The sequence below is a fragment of the Orycteropus afer genome, unplaced genomic scaffold, assembly GCF_000298275.1.
Source record: "Orycteropus afer afer isolate SDZICR_OR568_19922 unplaced genomic scaffold, OryAfe1.0 scaffold00051, whole genome shotgun sequence".
Classification (NCBI taxonomy): domain Eukaryota; kingdom Metazoa; phylum Chordata; class Mammalia; order Tubulidentata; family Orycteropodidae; genus Orycteropus; species Orycteropus afer.
The window spans coordinates 4152397-4173801 of NW_006921638.1; the positions used below are offsets into that span (position 1 = coordinate 4152397).

The window sequence follows — 21405 nt, forward strand, 5'->3', positions numbered from 1 at the left end:
CACCTTCAGGAGGGAAATTACAGAGCAGAATGGTCAAGTGGCTTGGGTAATTGACTGTCCAGGAGCTGGGCAAAAGGAAGACAGAAAGCTCCTGCATCCATTCCATTGGAAAGCACTAAAGATACCAAGATACCTAAGTTGGAAACTTCCTGTCATTTCCAGTCAGGATTTCATTCAGAGGAAAATTTTACCAGTGGGAACAGATATCCATCCAAGCTTTAGTGAACACTAGGGTAGAAGGTAATATGAACCTGTCACTATTATTTGATAAATAACTAAATCTACTTTTCAAAATTTGTTGGCATTCATTAAATTTTTAATATCAAGACTATATACTTGGGGAAAAAAAAAAAGACTGTATACTTGCCAATGTCTGCAGTATTCCACCGTGGACACAGAATATCAGGAAAGACTAGTTAGCCAGAATGATTAGCTGGAATCGGCAAGTAATTATAAAGATAACAGTTGCCTTCAAGTTGATTCCGACTCATGGCAACCCTGTGTGGATCAGAAGAGAACTGTGCTTCGTAAGGTTTTCAATGGCTGATTTTTTTGCAAGTAGATTAGTAGGCTCCTCTTCTGAGGCTCTCTCTTCTGAGTCTACCTCTGGGTAGACTTGAACCTCCAACCTTTTGGTTAGCAGCTGAGCTCATTAACCATTCACACTACCAAACCCAAAACTCAATGCCATCAATCAGTCCCGACTCATAGCAACCCCACCTCAGGTTTCCGAGGCACTATCTCTACAAAAGTAGATTTCCCAGGACTTCCTAGGACTGGCTGGTGGGTCTGAACCGCCAGCCTTCTGGTTAGCAGTCAAATGCCTTAGGCACTATGCCACCAGAGTGCCTTCACACTACTCAGGGACCCCTAATAATAATAATAAAACCAAACTCACTGCCATCCTATCAATTTCAACTCATAGAGTTGGGTTTCCAAGGCTGTAAATCTTTACAGAAGCAGACTGCCTCATCTTTCTTCTGTAGAGTAGCTGGTGGGTTCGAACCACCAACCTTTTGGTTAACAGCCAAATGCCTTAACCACTGTATCACCAGAGCTCCTTCAATAATAATAATAATAATAGCTAGCTTTTATTGAACACTTGCTAAGTGCTAAATGATATGCTGAGCACCTTGTCGGAACCATCTCATTTAAGCTTCCCACCAGTTCTGTGAAATAGATGCTTGTACTGTTTCCATCACCCTCACACAACTTCAGTTTACAGGAAAAGGTTAAGTGGCTTATTTGGGGCCAAGATTCAAGCCCAAATCTGTGGGATTTAACAGCCCATGTACCTAGCCACATCCTATGGTATCTCTTCCTGGATTCCTTGTCTCTTATTTTTCTTCAGAAGTCTGGCTGAATGTCAGAGAACCAACAGAATAACCTCTGAGGGGACCTTTCATGCATATTAACCCATTATTGCCAGCAAAGCAGTTTATTCTCTGACTAAAATAACGTGGCATGCTAGAGAAAGAACTCCAACCCAGGGAACACATGTAAGGGTCAAAGAATGAACTGTAGCTTTTCTTCTTTGAAAACATAGTTTCTAGTATTTAGAAAACTAAGATTTTTCAAAGCTCAGGAAATGTCAACTTCCTTGATTTAAATTTACCAGCCCCACTTCCTCCAAAAAACAGAGGCTCATCATATTTACCTTACTCCCAATAATAATCCTGACCAAAAACCAGTGCTTAATTTTTGTTCCTATGATCACAGATTGATTACTTCTTTTGATGAGCTCCATGGACTTAAGTGCCTTATGGGTGCCACTCTAGTAATTGAGATCATTTCTGTGACCCGCTTTTAGCTTTTTCCTTCCCGTTTAGGAAAAAAAAAAAAAAAAAAAGCTTTCCACAACCCCTTATTAGCCTATACAATACAGCATTATTTCCCAACTGAAGATGATAGTAATTATGAAAAAGACCTGTATTAAAGGTAATTGCATATTTGATCCAACAGAAAAGCATACTGTGTGCCAGGCGCTATGCTAAATTCATTTCATTTCATTCAGGAATCCTCTCCCCAGCCCCCTAGGTTGTTTCACAGATAAGGAAACTGAGACTCAGAGGAAAGGATGCCGTCAGGATTCTAATCCTGATATAGGTCATTGGACAGCTCCGGTGCTTTCGTGTTACACATATAGTAAGAGATCCTTGAACACTGAGCTGGTCATGTTCATCATGGCAGCAGGCAGTGGCACATAGAGGGACTTCGGGAAATCGTTTTGAAGGATTTAATTCAAATAGAGAATAAACTAAAGAAATGTCTTCCCCTAAAGACCAGAGTGGCTTTTTCTCAGGGTTTATTATTTAATTAGGGAATTGTTAGCTGGAAACTACAGCTCCCTCCTGGCCTCTGCAGACCATTCTTCTCCTCTGGCTTCCCCAGGACGGCCTCGGGCAAAGCAGACATCAGATGCTTTCAGAGGAGCTGGCAAATTTCAGAAACACCAATGAGAGTCTTTTAATGACATCCCAGAAAGGGGGTGTAAACTGTTCTTGGAAAACAGCTAATGGTTTTAGGAAAACACCAACTAATCTGTTTTTGTACCAGAGAACCCTGGAATCATTAAAAAAAAAAACACTCCTTTTTATTTCCCCAATTAGTCTTATCTTACCAAGAATTCTAGTTTTGCCAAAAAGTCTTATGCCAAAAACTAATTAAATTGCTAGACGCTGAAAAATTCACTCACTGAGTATTCCATATGATTTCATTTTTGTTTCTTATTTCCCTGCTTTGAGGGCTTGGCCTAACTCCTCAAGAATGGTCTCACATGTTTCTTAAAAGTGTCATTTCTAAAGATCCACTTCATGTTGAAGTAGATCATAAATTATCAAAAGAACAATAAAGGGAATAAATTAAATTTAAAAATATATTCTATCTTGGATTGACCAAAATGAATCTGCACTGGGGCAGGGAGGAGCATTTTGAGGTGTTTGTGTAAGTAAACCAGGCTGAGTCCCCCAACATGTTTTCCCATTTCTGTTCTATTTTTCTGTGCTCCTGCCTGAGGACATTGACATCTGGACAATCAATGACAGAGGCTTACACACACGTACTGTCGGAGCACAAGCCTGGAAGAGCTGCTGAAATGGTTTAAAAGTTTCTGTGTGGAATCCACCACAAAGTACCAGTTAAAAGGACCAGGAGTGAAAGCGGAGCTCCCAAATGACTAAGACTGAAAAAGATTATACCCCCAGGCATCTGTATGTCTCAGCATTTAAATTATATCCCTTGAAATGCCAATTTGGACTTTGTGCCAAGAAGCAGTTGAAGCTCTTTTTCATGGAAATACCCAATAGAAGACCAATCTGTTTAAATGAAAGGTGTCTCTAATCATTTGGTATAAACATAACATGTTTTTATTTTATTATGTAACCTTGAATTATCTTGGCCTCAAATGAGGATCTTGCACTGCTACTGATTCTCAATAATTTTATGGAGTTATATTGTCTAAACGTGTATTCTTATGCCAAAAAAAAAGAGAAAGAAAATCCTATGCAGTTATTTCAACACGATTGCTTGATCTAACACATTTCCTACTTTTAAAAAAGTCTGTTATGCATTGAAGAAATAATCTTATCTATAAAAGGTTTCCCTCAAAGTGCCACGTCCTCGCAGTTACCCTGGTATAATGATAATGTGTCTGTAGGTTTGTTTCTAAGTCTTTTGATCATTTCTGTATTTTCCTCCTTTCTGAATCCAGCCTGTGCTTTTTTCTTTGTAGGATTAGCGATTACATGGATCTGACCCCTGTAGACGTTGTAGGGAAGAGATGCTACCACTTCATCCATGCTGAAGATGTCGAGGGCATCAGGCACAGTCACTTGGACCGTAAGTCCCTCGTGGGTGTGGGTATAACCCAGGTTGGTGTGTCTCTCTCTGTTTGTCTGAGTGTAGTGCTGGTGTTTCCGAGTTCCTCCTGTGTATGTTTGAAATGACCGTCAGCATGCGGTAAGAAAGAGTGAAACATCAATCACTTCAACTTGTGTTACATTGAAAGTTGGACCTCAGGCCCAGAGAAATTGCTGGCTCTTTAGGTGCTCACTCTGAATTTCGTGATCTCTTATGCTCTCTCTCCCATGAAGTGGTAGGGGACCTTTGTCTTAAGTTCTGTCTGACCCTTTCATTTTCTAGAGAGCAACTTCAACTCTGAAATCTTTTGTCTCAGTTTCAAAACATATATGGAGAGAAGACAAGTTCACATAGGCCAGAGCCTCTAAAAAAAATTCCTACTTGACTAGCCACAAAACTGGGGCTGGGGTGAAGCCCAAGGGATAGGGGCAGAGCACATTTTGTGGAAATCACCACAGCCCTCTGAGCACAGTAGCTCTCAAAGGCAGTGTCCTTTCACTGTGATCTGGAAAGAGAGGAAGAGGTACCTCCATGCCCTGACTCCTGGGGAAGAGAAACTTATTTCAGATCTTTGAGTCTGGCCCCATCTCCTGATCACAGACTTCATTCCAAAGCACCTTCTGTGGCATGTAAGGACAGAGCAGCAGGGGTCTGCTTCTGGCAGGGTCTAGACAGTAACTTGCATTCCCATGTCCTAATGCAGATTTTCCCTCAGCAGAGTCAGCGGGCCTGTTTCATGCTGTGCATGGGAGGGGTCTGACTATCCCTTAAGGCAAAAGGCATTCATTTGGTGAGCCACTTAGGAAGAGGGTGCCCTCATCTTTTTTATGACCATTCAGCAGAGTCTTCTTGAAAGATAAGGGCCCTGGCTAACTAGGTTTCTAAAAGATTCTAAACCCAATTCTGAGCCCTGGATGTACATGCATATGAAATATCACAAATAAAATGGTATAGCTTGAAGATGAAGTACTTTATAATGAAACTCTACAAAAAAAAAAAAAAAAAAAAAACAACTCACTGTTGTCGAGTTGATTTCGACTCATAGCAACCCCTCCTTGGGTTTCTGAGGTGGTATCACTACGGAAGTAGTAGATTGCCCAACCTTCCTTCCAAGGAGTGGCTGGTGGATTTGAACCGCCAGCCTTCTGGTTAACAGTCAGATGCCTTAGGCACTATGCCACCAGAGCTCCTGAAACTCTACCAGGTGGCTTTTATATTCATCTGTTCTCTGTTTCCTTGCCATAGCAAAGAGTTTTCAGATCTATACTGCCCTTTGCAATTGTTTGCTCATTTCAAACTTGGGTCTTCAAAAACATAGTGGACGGACAGTAAACTAGCCAAAGTTTCAGAGCATGAGCATCTTGTACTGTTTTTACCCTGCATTAGAACACTGTCATGGAACCATGTTTAGTGTCTAGTTGTGTGTATACTATGGCTTTGGGAAGAGTCTGTCTGCAGGGCTACTCTCCAGCAGATTCCATTCCCAGCAGTGAGCGCATGTCTGAAATTGTGCATCAAAGATTTAGGGAACACACTTGTTGCTAAGAATGAATAGGTGTCCTGTATCATGGAAGCAGATGGCTCATCATTTAATTGAAATAAAAATTGATGCTGTTTCCTGAGGAGAAAATCAGGTTATTTGTAGCTGGGAATTCACAGGAAATGGGAAAAGTCAGGACCTTTGCAAGAAGACATGGATATATGTCTGGACAAATATAAGCCAGAGATACAGACTTAAAAATAATATATTATTTGTAAAACACTGTCATACAGCATGTGTGGGTGTGTGGGGGGGAGTGCTGCTTTTTCATTTTGGAATTTTAATTGAGGTCTGAATTCAGAAATTTAATATTGACAAAAAAAAAAAAAAAAAAAATCCTTGTCATCCTCAGCTATTACTTGGAAAACACCATGCTATCTCTCTGGGATTTGATTTACAGCTCGAAGAAACACAATTCCTCAGGAACAGTGAGCTGGGGCAGTTCATTTCTTCCTATAAAGCAAAGGTCTCCAACAAATATGTTTGATGCCATTCTTTCCGATCTACTTTATCTCATTTTCTGTAGCCAGAATGAACTGCTCTGCCGTTCACTATTGTGCTGTTCTCCTAATTTTTCTGGTATCTTGCCAACTAATAAACAAAGAAGTAGGCTTTCAAATCTGTGCTTTTTTTTTTTCATTACTTCATATAGACATACTGGCTATTGCTTTATGATTTAGCCCACAAACAAGGAGTTCACTCCTTTAACTCATACTCATGACTTCTAATTTGGAGTTCTTTTAATAACCTTAAACACATGAAAAACAAATAGAATGAGCTGATAATTCTGCACAGTAAAATACACTTCACAGATTTAGTTATCATGCTGTGGAATAACTCCGCAATGTCAAGTAGCACACAATTAGCAAAACTGTAGGGGGAGGAAAAGAAGTGTTTTGATCCTGAGGAATTTTGATCCTAATCAGATTGAAATTTCAACGTTCTTATGTGCTTAATATCTTCAATCACCAAAAAAAAAAAATCAAACTGATTCCAATGTCAGCTTTTGCATTCTGTGACTGAAATAAAATGCTAAAATATATGAATGCATCTCACTTTGTACAATAAACATTAACATCATTATAAATTAAGATTGAGCCTAAAAGTGTGTGATGGAATGTATTATGTTTACCTAATTCTCAAACCAAAGCCAGCCCAGTAACAAAATGACAGAGCATGTATTAAGTCTTGGTTGTATAAACATTGGATGGAAAGGCAAAAAGCCAGCACAGAATCTTACTTGTCCAAAGCCCTAGGCTATTACTGAAGGATGCCTCAACTGTGCCTTCTTGGCAGGAAAAGGTCATGGTGATATAGAACCAGTTCAGGAATAAGATAGAATTCTAAAACAAAAGAATGGTTAAAAATAAACCACATTAACTATTTAGCTTTTCTTCCTAGAGCTATTGGCACAATTCCTCATCATGTACATGAAAGACAGGTTTTAGTCATCTAAGGAGATTTCTGATGTTTTGGTATATGTCTTATGCTCCAATACATGGATAAAACTAAAATACTCAGTAGCCTTTGCTAATTAAAAATACTATCTCGACCACTTGTATCTATTTCTCCAGCATAGGCATCTGTAAGTGTATAAATAACACTGCTGTAGAATAAGAAAAAAGGGATGTCAGCTGTACCAGGCTTTGACAATTCTGATAAGTTGAATCAGGAACCCTGCAGCATCTACTTTCCTATTAGGTTAACATGAGATGCCCCATAATGCATTGTGTATCAGCATAAAGAATCACTGAGAATTAGATCATCTAGGCCAATGTGAAGGGTTAATGAAATTATTCTGGGACTCTAAAACCAAGGGAGTTTTAGTGCCCCTTCTTTTACACTGTGACCAAAGACTTCTGTGATTTCTTCCTCATTAAGCTACCGCATGGTGGTCATAGAGTCTCACATCACTGATTCTTTAGGAATTAACCAAATGAAATTAACCAAATGAACATTTCAGCATTTGAATTTTTAACCACTCCTATTAATAATTATTTGAGCATCTTTGCCTCTTCCTCATCCTTCAGTTCTCCATTGCTCAGGAGGTATTGGCCTTGAGAATATCAGTCATGTCTCTCTTCAGTTACCTGGAGTGTCTGTCAATCCTGAGTTATGAGAGAGGTTTCAGCACAACCATTTACCACTCTATCTCTGCCTGTAGCCAGAAAAATAAAAGGGCAAACCACAAATGCTAAGCCAGACAGATACATGCTTTGCATTTTCTTTTATTTCCATTTAATCCATCCCAAAGAAGAAACTGAATTTGTCTTCAGAAAGAAAGTTGGGCAATCTACTTCTGTAGTGATACCGCCTCAGAAACCCAAGGAGGGGTCGCTATGAGTCGAAATTGACTCGATAGCAGTGAGTTTGGTTTGGTTTTGTATTCAGTGTCAAATCAGCAACAACTTTAAAAAACCCCATAGAGTGGCCAGAAGGAAACTTCCAAGAGCAAGGCCTAATTTTTTTGGAACTGTGGGGTTTTAAAAGGAGCTCTAGTGGTGTAGTGCCTAAGGAGGCATTTGACTGCTAACCAGAAGGCTGGATTCAAACCCACCAGCCACTCCATGGAAGGAAAATAGGGCAATATACTTCCGTAAAGATTTACCACCTTAGAAACCCAATGGGGGTTGCTGTGGGTCAGAATCGACTTGATGGCAGTGGGTTTGATTTGGTTTGGTTTTAGTGGGGTTTTGGAGAAAAGGAGCCAGACAGTATAGATGTGGTGCAGTTTTCCCTTTCTAGAACCTTGTCCAAGAACCCCTCATGGTTTGGTAGTTAAGCACTTAGCTGCTAACCAAAAGATTGATGGTTCAAATTCACCCAGGAGCTCTGTGGGAGAAAGACCTGGCAGTCTGCTCCTGTGAAGATTACAGCCTAGAAAAGCTAATAGGGCAGTTCTATTCTGTCACATGGGGTCACGAAGAGTTGAAAGTGACTTGACTGCACCTAGCAACCCAACAACAGAATGTTTGCCTGGGATAGTGAAACTGGAAGAGTGATTTCAAAAATAGGAAGGACCTTCCAGATTTTCCACAGGATCATGTGCAATTAAAAAATCAGGGCCCACCTAACATGTCTAAGAGTGTTCTTTTTTTAAAAAAATTATATATATTTTAACCTAAGTGTTCATAGCTTCATCACAAACTTATATGCTTCCTAACAAAACTAATATACAGCTACCTGGTATAATGCATTCCATGCTGTTTTGCATCAATAACCCCTATGCTTCCCTCCTGAAGGCGCCTCATCGCCAAATGCAAGCTGACTGCTTAATGTAGGACTAATTAGTATATCCCCTTCCAGTCTGCGGGCCCTCCATTGTAATTCCTTCCCAGCTCATTTTTTTCCACAACCGAGCATCAATCAAAGTAAGTGCCCTGCCTGCCTAGGCAACACAAGATGTCCTCCATGCATTTGTCATCTGCCACACAAACAAAGGGGGAATTTAATTGTTGATTTGGGTATACGCAGCCATTGCTCACAGTAAAGGAAACTGCATGCAAAGGAAGCGGAGAAGGTATAAAGTTTGATGGGTGGGCCAAATGCAGAAAGCACAGGGGATTTTTTTGTTCTTTTCTCTGGTCATAGCTTTTCTTCACGGCTCGGTCTTTGGCAATTTAGCTGCAACCTAGTCACTGACTGGACTTTTTCCCAAAGCAAATGAGTTTTTCTACTTCTTCTGTATGAATATGAAAATTCCCACGAAAGGAAATGCACGTAAGAGCCACCAAGCCTGCCTTTCTTCGGAAGCCGAGTCGGCTTGCAGCATGTGCCTGGCCATTAACTAAGAAGTCTGTCACACAGAGACAAGATAAAGTCAGTTTAGTATGCAAGAATGAATTAGTACTATTTATTTTATGGTTTTTTGGGGGGGGGGGGTTTCGCATGTGTTTTTATGGCAAGTGCCAATTTCGGCTTGGGAAGTCCAAGAGAATAGAGATCGGGAAGAGGGCCTAACTACCAGCTGAGTAGTTGCCACTCAAAGGATACTGTATTTTTTCACAAGTAGCACACCCACATAAATGACACGCACACATATGTAATGGGAGGAAATAACAAAATTATGTTAAAAGGTTCTGGCATAGTGCGCCCATGCATACAACTTACATGTCTTATGACATTTTCAAAAATGAATTTCAGCCTCATTCACGCTTTCAATGATCCAAAAATGTAACTTTTGATCATATTTGTATAATAAAGGTAGAAGTCATAGATTGAGTTTGGTACTACCCTGATAATTGGAAAATAAACAAAACTGTGCATTTGCTCTGGGACAGTTTGTGGCTGGGCCAGAGGGTGGTGAAGTTGCTTATAGTCATCTTACATCCAAGGACATTGCACCAGAGATGGGTGTAGGGTTGGGAAGGTGGGGGCCATTGCTCACACACACTTGGGTCTCATGGTGCCAGCACCATATGAAGTTGGGCAGCAGGGTGATGCAAGTATGGGGTCCCTGGGTGGCCAGTCAGACCTAGTGTCACCCAGGTGGGTGATAGGCAATCCCTCTGCACCCATGGCTTTCATGCCCTGCCTGCGGATGTCCAGGAAGGCAGGAGATTCAAATGGTCCAAGTGCAGCTTATGCAGCCCAGGCTCTGCAGACCCGCACACCTCCCGGGCTGAAGTTAGCCACTTTGGTGAGGGCTGCATCCAGGGCTGAAAAAGTGATTTCTTCCTGCACTGGAGAAAGTGGTTTGTAGAGCAGGGAAGGAATCCTCCTAGGAGAGGAGATGCTTTAGAAACTTGAGAGTAGAGTGGTGAGTTTCTGCTAAAGGGAACCAAACCTCAGCATCAATAAGCACCAAGATGAAGACTTGACATTAAATCTGTTGGACAGAAAAAAAGAAATTGAAATTGAAGTCATCAACATGTAAAAAAAAAAAAAAAAGAAAGAAAGAAAGGTATACCATGCTTATGCAAATAACAGCGGTTTGCACAGTATGCAAAAACTTATAACGTGCATGTTGTTTGCATAAAATACAGTAATCCATGCACCAGCAATATTAGCATCCCCTGATTTCATAGAAATGCAGAATCTCAGGCCTACCCCAGACTTCCTGAATCAGAAACTGCAATTAGTAAGATCCCAAGCTGACTAAAATTCAGCTGACTAATGTTAAAATTTGAGAAGTAGTGGCTGCAGGCATCCCTTGTAGATATTGTAGGTTTGGTTCCAGATTGCTGCAATAAAGCGAATATTGCAATAAAACAAGTCACGAATTTTTGGTCTCCCAGTGTATCTAAAGATTATGTTTGTACTATATTATAGAATATTAAGTGTGTGATAACATTATGAAAAAGTTTGGAATATTGTGAAAATTACCAAAATGTGACACGGAGACATAATGCGAGTGTATACTGTTGGAAAAATGGCACCAATGGATTTGCTTGACACAAGGTTGCCACAAACCTTCAATTTGCAAAAAAAATGCAGTATCTGTGAAGTACAATAAACTGAAGCACAATAAGATAAGATATGCCTGTATAATAGGATTTAGAAGACATCATTTTACATGGAGTAAATAGTAAATACAAATTGACTAACCACTTAAAGGATTTCACGCTCCTCTCCAATTGTTGTTGTTGTATGTTATGTGCCATCGAGTCAGACCTGACTCATAGCTCCCCCTCCTTGGCTTTCCAAGGCATTATCAATAGGGAAGTAGATTGCCCCATCTTTCTTCAGACGAATGGCTGGTGGATTTGAACGGCCAGCCTTCTGGTAAGCAGTCAAGTGCCTTAGGCACTATGCTACCAGAGCTCCCATTCCTTTGAGATTTCAAAAATAATTAAAATATCATCTCTGCCTTCAAGTAGCTTATAGACTGGTAAAGAAAACAGTTAATTCTGAAAAGGTGGAATAACACGGGAACTATTATGATGTACAAACAAAACACAGAAATCCTAGATGTTTAGGAAACCAAAGTGAGAATGGAAGAAAAAGAACAGAGAGGGCACTTCTTTCCTAGACCTTGAAAGAGGATGGCAAGAATCCAAGAAGGCAGGAGACATGGAGGCATGTTAAGCACATTCCAGGCTTAGAAGAAGGACATGGAATACAAAAACACATGATCTTTTCTCTCTACCCAGGGAGTAATCCAAAACTTTGATGTGACTGAAATATTCTAATTCAATTCTAACCTGGATTCTTGGACTTTCTCTTATTACTAGTTCAATTAATAGCTACTATTCTTATAGTTGAGGAGCTCTGGTGGCATAATGTCTAAGGCATTTGACTGCTAACCAGAAGGCTCGTGGTTCAAACCCACCAGCCGCTTCTTGGAAGGAAGACTGGGTAGGAGCTCTGGTAGCATAGTGCCTAAGGCACTTGATTGCTAATCAGAAGGCTGGTGGTTCAAACCCACCAGCCACTCTTCAGAAGGAACATGGGGCAATCTATTTCCATAGTGATACTGCCTCGGAAACCCAAGGAGGGGTCACTGTGAGTCGGGTCCAACTCGACGGTACATAACAACAACAATCGCCTCAGAACCCAAGGAGGGGTCACTATGAGTCGGAGTCAACTCAGTGGCAGTGAGTTTGATTTTTTAGTTTATTCTTATAGTTTTAAACAACAACAAAAAAAAATCTGATACTGGTGACAAAATAATCCATTGCTCTTATAAAGGCACAATAAGATAAAAATAACAAAACAAAAACTGTATTTCTAAGTAATCTATTTTAACCTAACATCCCAACATCAATTCCAAATTAGAGAGTTCTGTTATCCAGAAGGAAGTGGCAGAATAGCTGTTTAACTGAATTAATAATGGGAAAATCTGTAATATTTTCACAACAAACTTCTTGGATTTCTAAAAATTTACACAGCAGATGAACAAATGGAATCTGTGTAAGCTCTTTTAAATATTCCTGGTTTTATGGAACACCAGTTTTTGTATAAATATGTATGTGAAAACTACTTATATATTTATTTTTATGGACTTCGTGAAATAACTATAAGAACACAGTGTCCACCAGAGACATAAATCTTGAGTTCACCCTACATCCTAACAGCTTAATCTCCTTCAATACACTATTTCTCTCAATTCTCCTAGTTGTTGTTGTTGTTATGTGCCGATGAGTCAAACCCAACTCATAGGGACCCCTCCTTGGGTTTCTGCAAAAACGTCAGGGAGGCCACATGTTCTGACCTCCTCTAATCCCACAAGAGGAAGACAGAGTCATCATCAGTAGCCCAAGGCCTATTCCTGCCAGGCCAGACATGCTGCCTCCCTCCAGCCCTTTCTCCAACCATTCCTCCCAAAGCACCCACCACCTCTCTCCTGGGTTCGCTAATTCGCTGCAGTGGCCACACACAGCTCACAGATTATGGGGTTTATTAGGGAAGCACCACAGGCTACAATTCAAGTTCAGGAAAAATGCTCAGCCTCTCTCCCAGCCCATCGTCCCTCAGCCAACAGTCTCTCACAGTCTCTTTCCAGCAGCGCTGGTCCCTCGGTGTCTCACTCAGCAATGCGTGTCTCTTGCGTCTCTTTCCCAGCAGCACGTGTCTCTTTCAACAGTACGTCTTCCTCAACCAACAGTCAGAGAGAGTTCTGCCTCTAGGCCGCCTCCTTTTGAGCCCGGCAGAGTGGCCAAACTAGCCAATCATAGTATCAGAACTCTAAGCACTTGAGAGAGAGTGGACACCTCCCAGAACATTGTTTTGTGCCACTCCCAACAGAAAGACTCCAGGTGGACAACTTCAGCAATCAGGAGCTTCTCAGTTGCTCATAGAAAATCCCACCTTGGAGTTTACAAAGACTTATGGGTAGAAAAGCCACACTAAGTAATTTACTACACCACAGTTTCCCAGGCAGTATCACTACGGAAGTAGATTGCCCCATCTTCCTTCCGAGGAGTGGCTGGTGGGTTTGAACAGCCAGCCTTCTGGTTAGCAGTCAAGTGCCTTAGCCACTATGCTACTCACCCAGCTTAGGTCAGATCCCTGTGCTTACATAGACCTACATACCACTTTCCATACCAACCATCACTGTTGTACTTTTGAGTTTGTTGGTAAAAGGATTGATAAGAATCTCTCTTCCATTCAAAGACAAGTAGAAGTTAATCTCTATATTCAAAATGAAGAAAACTCTTTCAAAAACCTCCCACAGTAGGGAGGTCTCATTGAACATATTCCAGACCAAACCCTGGCAAAAGGAATGGAATTACCATGACTAATTAAGACTAATATATGAGGGCAGGTCCGTGACAGATTTTGCTCACTGTGCTATCCCCCAGTGCCTGCATAGAGTACATACTCAAAAAATATTTACTGAATGAGTGAATGAATCCATCATTTCCCTAATTTCACAGCCATAAATCTTTCTTAATGCCAAGCTCAGGTGTTCACTGCTTCTCTTTTACATAGCAAATACATACACACACGCACACGTGCATACATGTGTACACACATACCAAGGGTAAAAAATACTCAGTCCTTACCTGTTTTAGGTTGAAAGGGCAGGAATGAGTGGTACTAAAACTGCCGGGTTGGACTGAAAACAGCTTGAAAAAAATCTGACATCTAGATGTCAATTGTGCCAACCATTTGATTCTTCTTTGTCCCAGAGAGTGATACCATCAGCATTTAAAAGCCTTGGTCTCCAATCCAGTGCATTATCATGAAGAGAAGGGAAATTTATTTTTTAAAGGTAACAGATTGACATGTTCTAAATCAATGAAAACTTTTCTGCATGATTCAATATTAACAGTTAATAAAAATCTATCAATTGGCAGTGGTATAGGAAAAAAACCTCTTCAGAGGTTATAAATCACACAGATAGCAGTTCAAACGGGGCCTGTCATTAGTGTATTAGGGGGAAAATCCATAGATGATGCATAGTCATTCACAGAACATCCACAAGTCTTCTCTCCTTATGCCTATAACTCACATTAAGTATCAGATATCATTAAAATTTACCAAATATTGCTCAACACATAGATTGACCAAAAAAAAAAAAAAAAACCTAAAAACCAATTTGTGAATGCCTGCTATTTAAGACATCCAGTTCACTAATTACAAAATCTATAGGCAAGTCTGCCCAGTATCAAAGCCTCAGCTGATCCCAGGAGCAGTTCTAAATGAACAACTGTCCCTATTTCAAGTAAATAAAGCACTTAATGCGAATTCCTGGCTATAATGCTGTTTCTCCTGTGGGTTTTGAAAGTGACCTTCCTTTAAGCATCAAGGACTATAACTTTTTAGATAAAGAAACTTGTTCTTGTTTTAAGTCTATGTCAGGTTCATTCCCTTATAGCCCACAGTTTTCAAAAGCAGAGGAAAGAGTAATCCAGAATTTAAAAAAAAAAAAAAAAAATCCTGTTTCCAGAATGAAGTTCCCTGTCAGTCTGCCTTGGGCCTTAGGTGGAGAAGCAGAGATTAAAGAGTCAGTATTCTTTTTCATGTTTTATCTGCCAGTTTTGTGAATGTAGAAAGAAAACCAGTGGCTACAGCTAAGCCCCCAACTGTGGTATTAAGTAGAAAGTGTGATTCTAGCACACATACACCCCTTACACACACGCATGTACACACCACTTTGGTGAATTCGAAAATCACTTTTGAGTTTCTAGCAGAAGGCACCCGCTCTCCACCTGTCCTCCACAGCCATTGAGGAAGGTACCTCAAGGAGGGGGTGAATGGCCCTGCAGATGCAGGCCTCATATCGCCATGATGATAATGAAGCTCTTTGTTCAGCTGTGTGAATGTGAAGTGTGAAATCTCCGATGATCTCACCATTTCCTATTTATTCTATACTTACCTGAATACACCAAGTATTGCAGCTTTTTAATGCATATGCAAACCACTAAAATGTCCTTTTGTGAGACACTTTGCTAAAAGACCTCTTTCAATATGCGTTCTTCATCTCCTCTTCAAACTGAATTAGACTGCTTCCTTCTTTTTAAGACACAACTGACTATTTAGAATCTTTGGCTTTGATTTTGTATAACAGCCGAACAGGAAGAGATCGTGTTCTCTTTTTTCTCCATATTTCTTAGGGCAAACTTGTGATTTGTTTTGATTTACTAACAGAATTATGTTCCTGCCACAGACACTGACTTCCTTTATGTCCTTTCAGTCATCAGTCTACTTCTGTGGACAAAGTTTTCCCAAGGAAAACTGAAATCCCTCTGTTGGTAACTGTGCGCAGAGCCATAGATGTGTGCTTCAGCAAAAAATATAATAATAATAATTAACCAGATTTCAGAGTAGTTATTCTCTACAAGCAGTACCTCTCTTGAATGCCAACCACTAAACTCAAACCAAGAGACCAGGTAACACTTTTTTAAGAAATTCAGTAATACTTAGCATCTAGTATTTTAGGAGGGAAGTATATATTTGATGTAAAGGTCGCTTGTTCTCAAATGTAAGCGCCCTATAATTTTCTCTTGATTGAACTGTATGTGCAGCTCCCTTCATAGTTAGGGGTGGGTAGTGTGTTCATTCAAAGAGCCAGTGGGACACTTTGTTCATGGTTTTCTAATTGTCAGATAAGCAGAGCTGGAACAGTTCGACCAGGAGGATTTCCGTCTGTTTCTGTTGTGTTTTTCTCACTAATGTGGAGTTACCTCTGTTCTCTCAAGAGCACAGTTTGTAAATCTTAAGGCACCTTTAGCTTGGGAGGTGGGGGGAGTACTGGTGACAGCTTCTTGGTTTCTCTTAGAGCAATAATAAGCAAAAGCAATTGGTTACACCCTCTACTTCAGAGTGAAAAAGACCATGTTCTCAAGTGGTAGCAGAGGCATTCACCAATATATTTGGAGTCATTCAAGATTATAAGTGAACCCATAAAAATATGAATTTGTCCTTCCCTTTTGTCTTCATGTTTACTCTGCAAAATCTAAGCAAATGCCATTTAAATATTTTTGGAAGCTTGAATAAAAACTCATTTCTATAGTAATCATTAAAGCAAACAAACCCCACTGCCATAGAGTCGATTCCAACTCATAGCAAACTCCATTGGTTTCCAAGGCTGTAAATCTTTACAGAAGTAGATTGCTTCATCTTCCTCCCACGGAACAGCTGGTGCATTTGAACCACTAACCTTCTGGTTGGCAGACAAATGCCCTTGCCAATGCACCACCAGAGCTCCTTATATAATAATCATTAGTGCAACTTTACAACTTTATTCTAGAAATGTTGTCATGTGGTCAGTGACTTCAGTGAGGGACACACAAGCTGTTCTACACAAAAATTTTGGAGAGCAGAAAGTAAACTTTGAGATAAACCAAAGAGAAGATGCTAGGTTATGTGTGAGACATACTGTGACCATATTATGGACCTGAGATTAAAAATACGGTCCGTATACATATTGCTTCTCGCTCGGCTTCCCTCCCTTTCTGGTTTGTGCTCACAGTTTTGAATTTACTCCTGAGCTCATTGATTCAATGAGTGTCTATCCTTTTGCAAGGGAGAATGAGCTATTCTTAAGGACTTCCCTAACATAATGTATATTGTGTTTATTTCTGTTGTTCCCTATACAAAGGCTATTTATAAAATAGATTGATAGAAACATTGCCTCATTTCTCTCTGCTACCTAAAGCTAAAACTTCAAAATAAAACAACAGCCACTGGATTAAAAAGAATTGAAAAAGTTTTTGTATTTTTCAAGTTCTCTAATTTATTACAAACTAAAAATCTCTTTCAAACTGGCACCAAGTTGGCTTTTCTTCTTGAGCTGATTAGGACCACATGAGCTCAGGAAAAGCTGTCAGACCCTGCCTCTGGCGCAGCTGGAATGATCCAACTGATTTGCCAGTATGCTTTTTTTTTTTTTTTTTTCTTAAGAAAGCAGCTTCATCCCAAGTCATAAATTTATATTCTGGAGCCCCAAGCAAAAATTACTCTTTGTTCATTTTAAAAGAAGCGAAATTCCATTGTGACCTCTTTTATGGGACCTCCTGAAAAACAGGAGCAACTTGGGCAATATGCCGGTCAACATTCCATGCTAGACTGAGGGCTAATTCAGTGCCTTCGCTTCAGTTATCTAGCTTCCCTCTAACACGTGGGGGTGTCATTCAGAAAACACTAATCCCAAGGAAACAGTCATGATCTAAGATCATGTTAGGATGTTTACCTTTTAAGGATTCTGTTTGTCAGGCTAGCCCAAGGCAAAACTATGGATTAGATCAAACTTGTCTCTTCAGCAGACCTTGGTGGGTTCCCGATCCCACTTTTTCAGTATTAACTATGGTAAATCCATGGTTCTCAAATAGCTCCTGGCTCCCCAAGGAATTCCTTAGTGGCTCCCTTTCTCATTCACCCTTTCACAACTGCCTCTCTTTCATGTAGGTGTCCTCTCCTTGCCAGATGCTGCCCCCCCCCCGTGCCTGCATTATAAAGACTATTAATATTTTCATAGGTCCTAACAAATTAGTATTTTCCTTCTTAAGGAAAACAGATGGATTTAAGTCATGTCACCTTAAATCAGTATCTTTTTTTTTTTTTTAAGCAAATAAGCTTTCAGCCCCCTTCATAGCACTCACGTGGAGACTACCAGGGAGGCAAATGCTCTTCTGGTTATTCATCTTAGAACTGGATTTAGTTTGTTTGCTTTTAAGTAAGAGAAAGGGTATTATCGGGAATAGGGGGAGATGATCTTGATGTTGATTCCTCTAGATTCCAATTTGACTTTATAATTCCTTTCTCACATTGAGCCTTTCTATAGGAGCTCTGGTGGCATATGGTTAAAGCATTGGGCTTATAACCAATAACCAAAAGGGCAATGGTTGACCATCAGCTGCTCCGCCATAGAAAGATGAGGGAGTCTGCTTCCGTAAAGATTTACAGCCTTGAAAACCCTACAGGGCAGTTCTACTCTGTTCTAAAGGGTCAGTGTGACTTGATGGCAGTAAATTTGGTTTTGTTTTAGATACTTTGTATTCTGGGATTTTTTTTCCCCGCCCCTTTTTTTGATCTGCTTTTGATCAAAATCCAGTCCAGAATACCTGGCCAGTCTGGGTTAATCTGGCCTTCCATCTCAGTGTTTTTTTCATGAGATTCTTAAAGGGACTTCGGAGTTTCTTTGTCTTTATTGACAATACTAGAACTACACCTTTTCCTCAATCATCGACTATCTCACTATCTGATATTTTGCATTTACAAGTTTGAAAAAATTTTCAGGCCTCCAATGGTCTGGGTCCCACACAGGTCTGTGGCCAGGCCCAGAGCACCCTCTGTGGTCCACTCCAAATGATATACTGGAGGCTCGGTGACAGCCAGGTCACATAGGTAGCCAAGTGGCCATGGGCTGCCTTCTCCCATTTGTCTGTGACATTCTAGTCTGGCTACAGAAGGTGCAGGGCAACAGCAGGATGACCCAAGTTCCCAGGCTGGCAGGGGAAGTCAAGAAAGGGCCCAAAGGTGCACGGAGGTTGCTGGGAATCAGGAAGGGACCAAGAGGGAACAGGGCCAAGCAGGACCAGGACAGGAGGATGAGCAGGGTCCCCGCCCAGGGCAGGTGGCAGGAGGCAGCAGGTGGAGGACAGGTGGGGTCCCTACCAAGGTAGGTGGTAGGAAGTGGCAGGCAACACCCCCCCACCACCCCCAACCACTATGATTCCTTTCGAGCCATGCACATCCCATGTGCTGGGGCACCCAACAGGCAGTGGGTGATGGAGGAGAGGGGAGGGAAACTGGTGCCAAAGATAGGGTGCAGCCCTCAACTCTCACATTGCCCCGTTTTGCATAGCAACCTTGTCTTTGGAACGTAACCATGTCAGTAAGTGAGGAGTAGTTGTATTTGAAATCTTTCTTTATTCCAGACACAATGTGGACAGAATTATACCACTAACCACTGGTAAGGTATTTTAAGTTTTCTCTGTGAAAATAGTAGACAGAATTACATAATCCATCTTTCCTCTGTTAACCAGGTTGAGAAGATTTGAATAAAAGCATATCTTGTTGCATGCAACAATGGTTTGACAGAAGGAACAGTATGGCAGAGTTAGTATTTTACTGCTTTCAGTTTCACCAGGCAGTTTTGTAGCCTGGGAAGCCATGCATGTAGAATGGTAGAACTTACAATTGCCTACAAAAGGAGAGCACAATGCTACCTGCAGAACCTCCCCACCAACAGAAGATGACATTTCCGGGCCTTAAGAATCATTTCAGAAAAGAACTTGCCACTATTTGAAATATTCATCAAAGCAAGGCTTTTCCAGCAATAGTTAAGACACAATTACTAACTTTTACAACCATCTATTTAGGATACTGTGAAAAAAAAGGAAATTCAGAGAAAAGCATCAAACTTTATATGTTTATGGGTATACTATATTGTGGTCTGATTTTTGATGGTGGTCAAAGCCAAATAGGGCGGTTCAGTACACGACAGGAAGAGCTTCAATAGCCTTAAACACTGCTTTGCGCCAAAGTGACTTCTTCCTTTTACACATCTAACCCTCCCCAAAAAAATTAAAAAAATAAAAATGTACTTCATGAAACTATTGTATATGAAGCACTTATTAGCCATAATTAAATGGACAATATGAATTTACTACGTCTTTAGGACTCTGGCTTGTTCTGGTTTAGAGCAAGATGATTAATGCAAATACATATTACTTGAGATAACCATTTAGCAGCTAATTTAGCCAAATTTATTACAGCAGTTAGAGGTTTTTCATTTTAGCAGACGGAGACAAGGACATGCCAAAAGTGGGCCTTGTAGATGAGTGCACACTGCCCTCTAGTGGCCAGATAGCTGGTGAGCTTTTGGGGTGCACCCGAGTTGCTGCCATACGTGTCCAAGTAATAACAGGTTTTGCACATTTCCGGCATCCTTTTAAAGCATTCCCATCTATAGCACTTTATTTCAGGGAATGATTTACTGCACATTCCCCTTTTACTAGCTCAGGAGTACCCAGATACAAATCAAATCACTTTCAACTTGGCAAGATTTTGGTTAAAGTATCATTTTTAATATCTGCATTTTAAAGCTCTCTTTTAGTGGGTATTTAATGGTACCGTTTCACATTACTGATTGTTTTTACTTGTTCCTTCATTCTGAGCCGTATTTCAGAGTCTGTGTGGAACTGTCATACTGTTTGGCTGTAGCCAAGTCAATTCTGTGCCTCACTTAGGCCAGTGCTTCCCTCTGACTCAGTTGGGGGATTTATTTTGTTCCAGCCTTCAGCAAAGTCTCACCAGAATTTCCCCTGACTGACCGATGGAAATTTAGTTCATCCACGGACTATAAATTCTGTGAGACAAGATCAAAAGGAGCGGATGTATAAGTATGCTGGTTGATATTGCTGGCACTGAGGTGAAATAATCAAAGACAGAGGGGTAAGGCATCTTCGAAACCATTCAAATATCCCGAATCTCAGACATCTACCTTGGAGCTATGAATAAATCAGATAGGAATTTGCCTTTCTTACCATCTGACGTCAAACCCATAGACAATATCCACACCACATTAGGTGTTCTGTGAGCCAAAAAGATTTGTAGTCCTTTTATTCTTCCTTTTACACCATCGCTGCCCAAAATGGAATAAAGTCTTGCTTCAAATGGTTGTAACCCCCACTCCAGAGCTGCTGCTCCCTGATCTGTTGATTTTATTTGTCCTGCTAATGGCGTTCGACATTAAGCATACCAAGGGGCACCTGTGGCCTGGGGTGGGCCCTCCCATCTTTATATTTGAGGTTTTGCAGAGATGAAATTCATCTGGTCTCAGTCTTAATACACAATGCCTTTTGTTCTGTTTGTTTTCTCCCCTCCCCCTACCCCAGTGCTGAATAAGGGTCAGTGTGTGACGAAGTATTATCGTTGGATGCAGAAGAATGGAGGATACATTTGGATACAGTCTAGTGCCACCATAGCTATTAATGCCAAGAACGCAAATGAGAAGAATATCATCTGGGTGAATTATCTTCTTAGGTATACTTTCTAATCTTTTTCATTTCTGTCTTTGCTAGTAACCATGGGGCTGCATATTTTATAACTAACATGTTGTGGCTGTTGTCATTTGGCAGATCTTGTATAGAATTACATGGAAATTCTGCTCTTCT

General features: G+C 40.6%; 1 protein-coding gene across 1 annotated transcript in view; it reads left to right on the forward strand.

Annotated features, from left to right (window-relative positions):
* NPAS3 (neuronal PAS domain protein 3) overlaps positions 1-21405 on the forward strand; it is a 1311878-nt gene that overhangs the window by 1283442 nt on the left and 7031 nt on the right. The window contains exons 9-10 of the mRNA XM_007938532.1: positions 3731-3837; positions 21127-21274. Coding sequence (XP_007936723.1) covers positions 3731-3837; positions 21127-21274 — 255 coding nt within the window. The remainder of the gene's footprint in view (positions 1-3730; positions 3838-21126; positions 21275-21405) is intronic.